A 12,775-nucleotide genomic window follows, 5' to 3' on the forward strand; every position below is an offset into this window, starting at 1 on the left:
TGTTATGATTACATCCTAAGCCAGCCTATTCTAAAATGAATATTTGGTCTTCTATTTTCAATTTTTTTTTAACAGAAAAGATTTTGGCTGAAACACAACCTGAATTGGGAACCTGGGGAGATGGCAAAGGTGAAGATGAGTTATCCCCGGAAGAAATACAAATGGTAATGCTATTCTCTGCCTAATCATTTATTTTTAACTGGTTTTCATAAGACTGTTTCATTGAGAAACTCATCCTCAATGCCCTTGCCCTGATTTTTATACTGAGTTTTAAAAATTATAAATGTGTATCTTATATACACTTTCCCATTTGAGTTCCTAATTCTTAGTGTGCCTTTCATATGCTTTAAATTTGCAGTAGCATAATTAGAGAATAAATTTTGCCTTGGAAGAATTTTACTAATAATAGATGTCTTTTCAACAACAGTAAAATAGTCACCTAGACTAAATAGGTCTTTTATAAATGCCACTATGATGTTTTTTAGTTGTTTGAATTGCTAGTGCTATGGTAATGTGAAAAAAAGTAAGATAATGACTGAAAAGTGAAAAGAGTAACACCTTAACTACTGATAGCACCTCCTTTTAGTTACCTGCCCTAGAGTTTCCAGCTGCTTAGCTTATCATCTCTAGGTGGGTTTCAAAAGGAAACTGATAGGTCTGCCAAGCCCCTGCCAGCTCATGTCCAGCAGTGTCTGTGTGCAGCTCATCTGGACACTGGTGTGACAGAAGCCAAATGGAATATGCTACCTGTGTGTGGGAACAGATGTCATCTAGAGCTGCTAGGATGTGACACTGTCCTATGCCTAAGACGTGGGGAATGTGGCTACCACACAGCATGCCTCCAGTGACTCTGCCTGGCAAGTGACAGCATTTTAAGTGTGCAGCAGTTTGCAGTGGACAGAACTTTTTGATTCTCATTTTATCCATGATACTCTTAATAATTGCACCAAGAGGTGGTGGAACATTAGCATCTCATTTTAACATTGGCAAAAGGCAGCAAAGGGTCTTGCCCAGAATCCCCTAGTTAATCAGGGAAGAGCTGGATTTCCAGCCCTCAAGAAGGTAAGAAGTGGAGCGTGAAAACAGCTCTGTTGAGGAAGCATGGGATCCAGTCTTTTCCCCAGCCTGGAGCCTCTCAGACTGAGGCATTTGTGTTGCTACTTATGCCACCTGAAATTTCAAGTTCTCTCTGTCTACTCCTGACGTGTCTTACAGGTCTCAGGTGTTTTTTTCCCTCAGAGAGGCCCAGTGATCCCACCTGCAGCAGCTCCCAGATACTGTGTCCCATGACCCTACTTGATTTCCCCCCATATCCCCACTGGAGCACAAGCTCTGTGAGAGCAGAATCTTGTCTTGTTTTCCTCACCATATTCCTAGAGCCCAGAACAGTGTTTGGGAATTCTTTGTTGAATACATGAGTGACTTTGATGAGTATAACATAAAAGCTATAGGTTGTTTTCAACAGTAAGACAGAATCATCAGTAATAACTATTAGAATGTTCTAGTGTTCAGTTATTACTAGTATTATGGATACTTATGAATGGCTTCTCTATCCCAAGCCTTTTGCGTATGTTGTCCTGTTGAATCTTCACGACAATCCACTCAAGTAGGAATTATCACTATTACGCAGTTGAAGAAAATGATGCACAAAAACTAAAGCCCTACCCAATGTCACAGAACCAGTAAAACAGCAGAACCAAGCTCTGGCTCCAGCCCTGCACTTTTTCTCCAGTTGGTTCTGGTGGTCTAGGTGAGTGTTGTTGCATAGGAACAGCGTGGCACACTGACATAGGCCAGCCAGGCAGGAGTCAGAACAGCCATGCCGGCCCACCGAAGTGTCATTGTAAGCATAGTTGTGCAGGCTGGGGACCTCCAGGGATGTCCAGGTCCACATGTCTGCTCTCATGAGCATTGGCTGCCAAGGGCAGAGGACTGGCTTAGCATCCTCTTGCTCTCTGGACCCCCTGTTTCTTCTCCATGCCTGAAATAAAAGACTGAAACCAAATCTCTTTCCTAAAAATTCTTCTCCATGTCTGAAATAAAAGACTGAAACCAAATCTCTTTCCTAAAAATGACATGAACAAGTGAAGACAAAAAAAAAAGCTAAAATCCAAAAGGCAGCACAGTCTAGTGCTAACAGTGCATCGTCTGACTGGAGTCCACACCTGGCCTCTCATCATTGCAGCCCGGGGCCCTCTCACTGCTCGGGACCTCTGTTCCCTCATCTGTGAAATGGGCAAATAATGGCCACCTCACAGGTGGGGCTAAAGTCTGAGTGAGCTGGCCCATGAGGTGCGTGCAACACAGTGCTTGAAAAATTCTGTTTCCCCTTCCTTTACCCTTCAGAGTGGCAGGTTATACAAAGAGGCAGAACAGCCTCTCCCTGCACAGGGTGGAAGAGATTGGGCACAGCTGCCCGTGTGCCATCAGCAGGGAAGGACTGTGGCATGTATGCTTTCATGGCAGGGTCAGGGCATGCAGGATGGCAGCTGGAGCTCAGAGCATTTTCATATGCCTTTCATGTACAATTCAGTTTCACACAGATTTATCCACCCAGATGAGTGGTTTCCCCTTTAAAATCATGGCCTTGGAAGCTTGAAACTGATTCCAGTGATGGTACTGTTAGTCCTGACTTCCCTGAGACTTGCTTTGGGGGTTCTCCTTCAGAGCCTGTGATATTTTCTTTGGAATACTAAGCAGAGCTGTCTTTATCCTTTATAGACAAAAATAATTCTGAACTAAGGAAATGACTCAAACACCTTAAATTGCCCTGCAAGGTTCTTGCCTTCCTCTCCAGCTTCTTTCCTGTTCCAGAATTTACCTTATGACTTGAATTAAGTGCTCACCAAATCCAGCAAATGGGGGAGCTAGGCCCTCGAGGTGCACATTGTATAGAGGGTGGTTAGAGGAAGACAGCCGCAGGAATTCCAAGCAGTCATTGCAGTCAGTCAGGTTGAGAGATGACGAGGGCCTTGAGCCAGGAGCGGCAGTGAAGGTAGTGTTGAGAGCTGTGGCGTGGGAAATGGCCTGCACTGAAGTGTGAGATGAGGAAGGAACCTTGAACTTGCTGCCGTGGGAGGGTGCACAGAAGGTGGGCAGGCTGGGGCTGAGCAGGAGATGATGAATTTCATGTAGACGGGTGTGAGTTTGAGGCACCTGTGGGACATTCATGAGAGGTGTCTATGGGCTCCAGGGCTCGGGCTAGAGAAACGCACGTGGGAGACATCTTACAGCTGATGTCTGAAGCATGGGCTTGGGCGAGGCTCTCTAGAAACAAGATGAACAGTGAGAAAGGAGAAGGGGTTGTGGACACCACCCTGGGGTACACTCCACTGGAGGGAGGCTGGGGCGGAGAAGCCCACAAAGGAACATAAAGAGGGACTGGATCATATTCCCATCTTACAGCCAAGTAATGGCAGAAGTTTCTTAAAAATCTCTTAGGTTTTCATCAGTTTATATGAAATCCTTTTATTAGTGGAAATGAGTCATTTCCCCAAATATTATACCATTGCCCCATTTCTTTGCTAGAGAAAAAATGTGTACAGCTCTGTCTCTTCATTAAGAAAGAATACATTTGTGTTTAAGAAGAGTTTACCTTCTGTGTTGGGCTTTTTTTTTTCCTTTTTTTTTCTCTTTTTTATTTTTGTTAATGCACTCCACCACTCTTCATAAAGGAAATAGCTAGAATAACAGTGGTGTGGGTTGTCTGTCCAAGGATTTTTGCCTTTCTCTGGGAGGCAGTGGTGAGCTAAGTATGTTAACCTTTGCAGCTGCGTGACTTAGCAGCCTGTAGGTGTGAAAGGTGGACAAGAGGAAGGCTGGCAGTGAGGAGATCCATAATCACCTGACGCTCCCATCCCGCGGAGGGATGATGAAAGAACATGGGCTTTGGGACTAGACAGAGTTGACCATGAATTTATACCACTTACTATCTTTGTAAGCTGAGGCTAGAAATCACTGCCATCAGTGATCTCTTCAGAATCAATACACCACAGAATTGTCTCAAGCGCTGGATGCAGTAGCGCCTGTAAGAGCACCCAGCAGAGGGCAGGGCAGACCAAATGGTGGCTCCCTCCCACCAGAGAGATACTGCCATGTCTGTGCATGGTGGCATGCCCTGCACGTGTGCGGCACGTGATTTAGCAACTGATGTATCAGAGTACGGCTCCTCTTCCCACAATGAGGCTGATGCAGCATGCTTCTGTTTCATTCCACTGTCCTGAGTCATTGTCTAAAGACACTCCCAGTAACACTGGTGATTCCAGCATGGTAGTATCAATGACTAAAGCAATCAGAATCAGCAGACTTCTTAGTTTTTATTGTGTTACTGCAAGAGGATCGGGCAGAAGGCTGTAATGTTCAGTACTTTTATGACAGGCTAATTAATGTCCAGTTAACTTCTTTCTTAATTGGGAATAATAGGTAAGTACCATATCTTATAGTCTGACTCACTCCAATCTTGTTTAAAAGGCCTGACTCTGAAAATAAAGAGAAAGAAATATAACACTGTTGGTTTTAAATTGGAAAATGTTGTAGCAAATCGTGGTCATAATTCATAATCACTGTTTCGGAATTTTTCCTCAGGGTAAAATAATAAATTAAGCCCAATATAGCAATATAATTCATTGTTTCACCCAAAGGAACAGTTATTACATATTCCAAAATGGTTGCAGGGTATTATATGATTTGCATGATAAATTTCCCTGTATAACTCATGATACAGATATATTAATGCCTTTGAGTTCGCAGATGTTTGTGGTCAGGCTGAGTGAAACCAAATTGTTTTCCAAAGTTACATCAAGAAAATGCCTCCCTTTCTAAAAACACATTCACTTTACTTGCCTCAGGTAAAACCACCTGCATTTATTGATGTACTCCTTGGGATAATTTTTTAAAACATGAATGTGGCTTCTGTGTCTTAAATCCACATGAAAGGCATCTTCCAAGGCCCTGTCCCCTGAGGTAGGCCCGTAGAAACCCCTAGTGGCTGGCTGGCAGGGCTTGCCAGTTTCAGCTCATGGATCTAGAACAAGGAGTAGTGGAATCTGAATGCCACATAGTGAGAGCTGGACAGACCCTGGGGAGGCTCCAGGTTTACAGGGCACAGCAAATGCTGGCTTCCACCAGAAGGATGTGGCAGGGTCTGTCTACTGTCGCATTATGGGGATCCTAGGGGATCGAGGTGAGGGTCACACAGCCAGGAGTGTGAAGGGGTTTGGTACAGAGAAAGCACGTCTGGAAGAGTCCAGAAAGGGCCTGGGCAGGGGACTCCTGAGTTATGAGGGCCAGAGGGCTTTCTGGGATGGTCCCCCTGTGCTCCTCAGTTAGCTTTTCTTGGCTCTTTGTGACACAGATACTTCTCTTGGCCTCATTTTATACTCAAAGGCCTTTGTAGAAGTGATTTTCTTTTGAAAATTAAAGAGGATTAGCTTAGAAAAGGATTTCTGTAACAATATATTCACAATGTGCATTTGTATCCATTAAACCAGATTAGAAACCTTTTAGCAGGGCTTGATTGAAAAGTCTGACTGACTTCTAAATGGGATAAAACAGTCGAATAAATGATATTGCCTCACACGCATGTGACATATACCATGTGCCAAGTACTGCTTTGAGCCCTTCAGCATATGTTCATTTATGCAACCCATATGGAAGAGAGTACTGCTGGCCCAATTTTACAGAGAGCTTAAGTCACCAGCCCTAGGTCACATAGCTCCCAAGTCCTAGGCTGTTCAACATGATGCTGTGCTGCCATGGTTGCAGGGTGGGGGAGAGTGCTCGTCTAGCTGAGGGAAAGCATCGTGTTTTGGTAAGAGACCTTAACAGCGTAGAGCAGATGGACCAATGTAGGGAGCCCAGAGCAGCAGCTGGCAGCCACCATGCATGGAGGGCCCAACCTGCCCACCGCACCCACCATCTCGGCCTCTCACCTTCCTTTGCAATTCCATAGGAAATGAGAATTTCCTTGATTGTGTTCAGGTTTGTCTTCACAAAGCATCTAGATACCCCTCGTGCCGACCTTGGAGACCAGGTCTTTCATTCAGCACTGCACCTTGCAAAGTGTGACCACAAAGAGACAGATACTAGCTGTTGAGGCTCAGCGAGCTCTGGAAGAAGATGCTGTGGGTGCATTTCCCAGTGCCTGGGAGAGTGAGATGGCTGAAAGCCACAGCGGGCCTCTAGGGTTTGCAAATAGAGGGTAGAAGTGGTCCCCACAGCAGCTGACCACTCACTTTGCATATCCAGAAACTGACACCCAAGAGATTAAATCATGATAGACAGCATTCACCGAGAACTTACTATGTGCCATGCACTTTGGTAGACAACTCACATGTATTCACTCATGTATTCCTTCTGACAACCCCACTAAAGTACTGTTACTATCCCCATTTTAGTGACAAAGACAGAGACACACAGAGATTGTTACCTCCAAAACAGCTTACTGCTTAGAAGGTGAGAGGCTAGAAGTCCAGCTGTGGCTTTGCAGCCTCAGGGTCAGGCAGAAAAGGATAAGAATCACCACATCTGTCCCCAAAGAAACTGACAGGCCCACCAGAAGCCAGTGACTGGCCCAGCATTGCCCCAGGGTTCCTACAAGGCCCCCAGAACTGGCTGCCATATCCACCTGGTACATGCACCACTACGCCTGCCACCCGGCAACAGATGAAGGGAGGCACACAGGTTTGCCATTTAGACAGTGTTGGAAGCCATCCTGAAACCTGGTACAAGTCAGTGTTGTCAGCAGCCTTGCTATGACCTAATTGTCCTGGGCCCTGCCAGCCTCCTTAAGTAATAGTGACCTTGTAGTTGTCTGGGAAATAGGCCTTTTGTGTTTTAAACACAGAGGCGGCTTTCCATTAAAACTGGCCATTGGCAAACCTCTCTCCTCAGCCCTTAGCACCTTTGATCCTTGAGGCACCTGGTTCTCTTCCTCTAGGGACTAGGTATTTTTCAGGTGGGGTGGAAGGAAATTAGGACCAGCATCTGATCCCACTCCTGACTGCAGTGGAGGGCGGACATGGAGCTATCAGAAGTAACAATTAGGAAGAGGCCTAAGAGGAGGTGCCGCACATAAGTGCCTTATGCCACACGCCCTCATGTTGGGGAGGAAACAAGAAGAGCTTTGTTCCCAAGGAACAGGCCAGGAATAAATCACCTCCAACCACTAATTTTGTTTAGGAACAGTTGCAAAGCATAAAGGGGACTGTGGATTTAAAAGGGCAGGACTGTATTTTGTCCTTAGAAAAATTCAAGAAAATGCCCCCCCCCGCCCCCCGCCCAAGAAAAACTGAGTAGTACCTGAATTAGCCAAAGTGAATTGGTGCCTACATGTTTTAGTAATTACATGTTTTCCTCAAATACTGTCCTTTTAAGTAACTGTTGAAGTTAACAGAGCTGATACTTTCAAACCCAAAAGTGAAAGTTTTATTCTCTTAAATAGCCGTTGTCTTGCCTAATTAAAGGGGCCATAAGCAATTCTGTGTCAGCAGCCAGCAAGGCAGCCTGCTGTGGATGAGGTGGTCCTGCAGGGAGCTTTCCGCCCTTCCCAGAGCTTTGCCCCACTCCCCCTGTTTTCTGGCCTGGCAGGTCTGGAGTGCAGCAGATGCCTCCTTGTGTTTTGATGAGTAGCCGGGGCCGAGAACTGATGTCCTGTCACGTGTGAGGCCCTGGGCTGGGCTCAGGGTCCAAGGGAGGACAGCTGCCCTCCACAGAGAGAAGACAGGTCCCTGAACAAGTGTGAGAAATGTCCTTGAAGAGCCAAGTACAGGGGAACTTGGTAACAAGAGTGAGGAAGTAAAAGAAGGTGATTCAGTCTGCCCTGAGGTATCAGATCGCTAGGAAGGTGCCTGGGGTTTTGAAGGACCTCGTGGAGTTCTGCAGCCAGGCAGGAAGCTAGCCTGTGCAGAGCAGAGCTGAGGTAGGAGATGTCACGTGGCCAGGTCATGGATAACAGTGTGCCTTAGACCTGATCTGTAGGGGCAACGGGCAAGGCCAGCATGAGGCATTCTGGCATGACCAGCACTTGAGATCACTTTGACCAAGGATTGGATAACAGGCTGGAGGCAAGTGAGAAATGATGAGGGTAGAATGTGGACAGTAGGGGAAGGGCTGAATACAGCAAGTGCATGTGTGGGGGCAAAACTGATGGACTTAGGAAGGGGCGCATGTGTGAAGCGCACCTGCATAGAGCACAGCTGGGGTACTTGGAGGGGAGGGGTTCTGGGTGGGAAGGAGACTGCTGGGGAGGCCCTGCAACTCATTTCCGCCCTAGGACAACGGGAACAAGGTCGGGCTGTTGCATGAGTCTGTGCATCCCAGCGCAGGAAGTGCCAGCATAGCCCATGGTGGTCAGCTGCCTCCCATAACCACTGTCTCCCTTGTATTTTTGGTTTACTAAGCAAGTGATAAGCCAGATCTTCAGTCAATTCAGAGCCTCTGGAGGCTTGCTTGTATTTATTCCTCCCACCCGTTACAGAATGCCTCGGAAAACATTTGTGGATTTGATGGCAGCTTTAATTGATATGAAAGAAAGAATAACTGGAATGCCTTTGCAAAGTTACATTCCACACAGTTCCCACCCTCAGGAAGCTCAGAGTGACACAGGAAGTTTGCGATGTGCACAGTTTATTACAAGGCAGAAAGGGACTCCTATCCGAAGATATTTTCAGAAAATGGTAGGCCAGGGATAGGAATATGAGAAATAAGTTTGAGCTTAGGGGCCCGGGTAGGTCTCCTGGAGAAGTGGGGCCTGCGGGACGCATTACGGAGAAATGCAGGATGCCCCTGACTCCCTGCACATTCCGCGAGTTGAATGGACCCACAAGGACAGGGCTGTGGGGGCCTGCGGTGAGGGCAAGGAGCTATTCCTTGTTCCTGTCCATTCTCTGTGCTGAGTTTCAGGAGCTTCCATCCTTTTCTTTGGCCCATATCAAGCTGGCAAGAATGGCTGAGAGCGCAACTATCTGTGCCAAGCTCACTCAGCTCCAAGAAGCTCCCATGTATCCCTGGTGTCAGGGCACCTGGCCTCACCCAACCTGAGCACTGGGAAACATGCTGGTCTGGCTCTGGGCCTCTGTCCCTGTTGAGCAGTGGAGTGGCCGGGGCATGGGTCTGAGGTCAGAGGGGCCCAGGGGCAGCTCGGCCAAGCTGCCGACCCCCCCTTCCTCTCCAGACCCTCCCCACACCAGATCCTTCTCCATATTAAAAAATATGTGTAGTCCTTCAGTATACTTCATGAGAGAAAACAACAAAAGAATTTTTTTAATAATGGTACCGGAGGCAGGAAGCCGGCTGTGGGAGCCCAGGACAGCCATAGCAGTCAGCTTGCACCCCTGGAGTGCAGTGGTTGAGATGGAAAAGTCGATTACCAGGCAGCACAGCTGTTTTTTAAAATTTTCTCCTGAAAGCAGGAACGTTGTTCATACAAATGCTCTCGGTCATCCAGCACCGGCTGCCATGTTGCTGCAGCTGGAAATGGGGGCTTCGGCAGTGGTTCCTGGAGCACAGGTCCGCTTTCTTGTTAGACTCTTGCTTAAGTTCAGTATGATGTCATCCTGAGTGTGTTTGTTTCCTCGCAGTTTGAACAGGAAAATCAGCGACTCATTGGTGAAATGAACAGCTTGTTTGATGAAGTGAGGTATGTTTGTAGCTCCTCTGTGAGCTGACAGCCTGCTTTACAACTTTCCGGGAACTAGGAACGTTATTTACCTTGGTGCCCAGGCATCCACATGGGGCCCCTGGGCTGGTGTAGCCCCCCTCAGCCATTTTGACAGGGCTGGGGTGGGCATGTGGCCTGAATCCACAACTCCCTCAGCCTGTGGGCCTGTGGGTTACCTCCCGCCTGCTGCCACTGCTGCGGGGACCCAGGTGCCTTCTACCCCAAAAGATGCAGGAGTGACTGCAGATTACCTGCGTGTACTTTCCACCACCATTTGGGCTATTTCCATGCAGTGACTCTGAAATGAAATGGGGCCCTCATGAAGGACAGCTGACCAAGGGAAGCCCTCTTTTGCAAATGGCTCCACTGGGGTCTGCCTGCTCCCGTACCCACCAGTGGGTCAGGAATGCAGAAGGCAAGGCCTTGGTCACCCACACGTGCACCCACTGAACTCTTGTTTCTGTGGGAAGGCCTGCAGCATGCTGAAAGTAAGACCCAGGACTTTGCAGAGCCTGTTGTATTGTGGACATGTCCCCCAAATCAAATCAGTCCTGATGCTGCACTCACACAGCCTGAGGATTTTCTCAGTGTAGGTGTCAGCCTCCAAGGGGCTCTTCGCCTTCTGCCCTCAGATGGACCTCCTAGTCCTCCTCCAACAGCCTAGCTTCCACTGTCCGCCCCCGCTACTCCCCCATGCCCAGATACTCACTGGCTTTTCTTCCCACATCTCCTCCCCTGCCCTCCTGCCACTGTGACACTGTTGGGATTCGTCTCTGCTTCCACCTGGCCAGGAGCTCAGCTCCCACCACTTTTCGCCTCCTGCCACTTCCTGTCGCTGCTTTGTGCTGGAACAGCAGTTAACTTCAGCCTGGGCCAGCTTCCGTTTGTAAATAGATGGGCCCCCACCTGTCCCCCAGGGTAGCCCAGGTTGCCCCTGACACCAGGAAGATGGCTAGCCCGAGTGTTTCAGATCCGACAGAACACTGCGTTGCCAAACCAAGATACGGCATTTTCTAAATGAATCAGAGGAGCTTTTTTCTTTTAACAGGGAGTTGGTTTGAGGGTAAATACACTTTTTTCTTTAACCCGCTGAGCAGTAACAAAGCAGGATCATCAGCATATTCTGACCTTCTGAATCCCCACCATGTGTTACCATGGTGACAGGGCTAGGCAGAGAACTTACTGGAGACTGCTTTCTGTAACTGGGGCATAACCAGACCCTCCCCGGTCCTTGATCAGTGACACAGAATGCAAAGGGCACTGCCCACACCCACCTCTTGGGACTGAGGCTCAGTTGGCATGGTGGAGTGGACTTCCAAAAAGCCCAGCGTGCTAGGCTACACCGGGAGACAGGGAAGGTGACCCAGTAAGGAGAGTTTGCCTTCCTCTCCAATCTCTTCCCCCAGCCGACATGGTATGCCCCCATCTCTCCCACCTTCATGTAGAAGACAGGATTTCTTTAGAAATGGGTAACAGTCCTGTTAGATTACCAAGTACTAATAGTTAATATGTAATCTATTCTTCTTTTTATGAAGGCAAATCGAAGGGAGAGTGGTTGAGATTTCCAGACTCCAAGAGATATTCACGGAAAAGGTTTTGCAACAGGTAAAAACAAAAACAAAAACAAAGTAGCTGTATGTTTTAACTTAAAGGGGAATGTACTTGAGAGCGCAAGACATTTTTCCCGAAGGCTGCTACTCTGTGCAGCCAGGAGCAGAGCCATGTGTTGCTAGCAGGTGTGCATGCGCAGAGCTCCTCAGGGAAAAGCTCTCACTACCCAGAGCTGCCTCTGCACACGTGTGATGGAGGAGGAGCTCCCCACAGGGGATCCACTGGCCCCACTGACCGCGCCATGTGGTGGCGCATGCAGTGGCACGTGGGGGGAGAGTCCAGGCCTGGCAGTCAGGGTTCTGGATGTGCTGGGTGAGCTAGGTAGCCCGGCCAGGCTACAGTTTCCCATCTATAGATTGGAGTGACCCCTGCAGGGTTGTTCTCCATTTGAGAGAGAACTACAGCACGATGCTGACGGGCAGTTGCTTTTCCGTCAGTAGAGTTACAAGAGCTCAGACCCAGGCCTCACAACGCGAGGTCCATGCCACCTCAGGGATGGTGTCTGCATGGGAAATAGGATTGTTCTTTTCAAGTACACTTTCTGAAATTCTTCCAGCCAATAACTGGCAAAACTTTTAGGGACCTAATAAATTTGCCCTTTTCTTTTTAGCACCCAAAGACTGTGGGAACTTTTGAAAGACAAATTTTTCTCCAGTATGTTAAACTAAACTACTTGACTTAAAATACTTCTCTCAAAATGACTTTCCATAAACCACACAGCCCAAGTGAAATCACTGTGAATGAGGTACACGGTGTCTTACAGCAGTTTGAAGGTTCCGTTTCGTAGAAGTTGCTCTTTTTAATGACAGTACCCTGCTTCAAACCTCCCAGCGGCTGCAGGGGGCCTGGAAGGGGTGTGCAGAGCACAGGCAGAGCCTTGCCTTGGCTCGCCGGGAGTTTCTTTCTTTTTTTATTTATTTATTTTTTTTGGAGACGGAGTCTCGCTGTGTCACCCAGGCTGGAGTGCAGTGTTGTGATCTTGGCTCACTGCAACCTCCTCCTCCCGGTTCAAGCGATTCTCCTGCCTCAGTCAGCCTCCCGAGTAGCTAGGATTACAGGCATGCCACCACGCCTGGCTCATTTTGGTATTTTTAGTAGAGACGGGGTTTCACCATCTTGGCCAGGCTGATCCCAAACTCCTGACTTCAGGTGCTCCACCCGCCTCAGCCTCCCAAAGTGCTGGGATTACAGGCGTGAGCCACCAGGCCCGGCCCACCGGGAGTTTCTAAGGCCTGAGGAACAATGTGTGTTTCTTGTTTTTTCCATCAGTGTTGCATTGTAGTTCATATTGATTCTCTCATTGGAACCTTGGCAGTGGTCACTTAGCTCACACTTCGAGATTCTCTAAAAAGGGGTGATGACAGGGTAAAGCCATCTCGGTAATATTCATTGCTGGGAATCAGAGGCCACAGGCTGCCTTCCTCCCTAAAATGTGTCAGGTTTCTCTAAAAACCCACACTAGCATTCATTCTGCCCCGACCATGTTAGGATGCAGCTTCACCACCA

General features: G+C 48.0%; 1 protein-coding gene across 1 annotated transcript in view; it reads left to right on the forward strand.

Moving 5' to 3' along the window:
* Positions 1-12,775, forward strand: part of STX18 (syntaxin 18) — a 124,676-nt gene that overhangs the window by 109,253 nt on the left and 2,648 nt on the right. Inside the window, exons 7-9 of the mRNA XM_011935428.1 lie at positions 76-164; positions 9,579-9,637; positions 11,194-11,263. Of these exons, the coding sequence (XP_011790818.1) occupies positions 76-164; positions 9,579-9,637; positions 11,194-11,263 (218 nt within the window). The remainder of the gene's footprint in view (positions 1-75; positions 165-9,578; positions 9,638-11,193; positions 11,264-12,775) is intronic.

The sequence above is a fragment of the Colobus angolensis genome, unplaced genomic scaffold (assembly GCF_000951035.1).
Source record: "Colobus angolensis palliatus isolate OR3802 unplaced genomic scaffold, Cang.pa_1.0 Scaffold143, whole genome shotgun sequence".
In the NCBI taxonomy this organism is placed as follows: Eukaryota; Metazoa; Chordata; class Mammalia; order Primates; family Cercopithecidae; genus Colobus; species Colobus angolensis.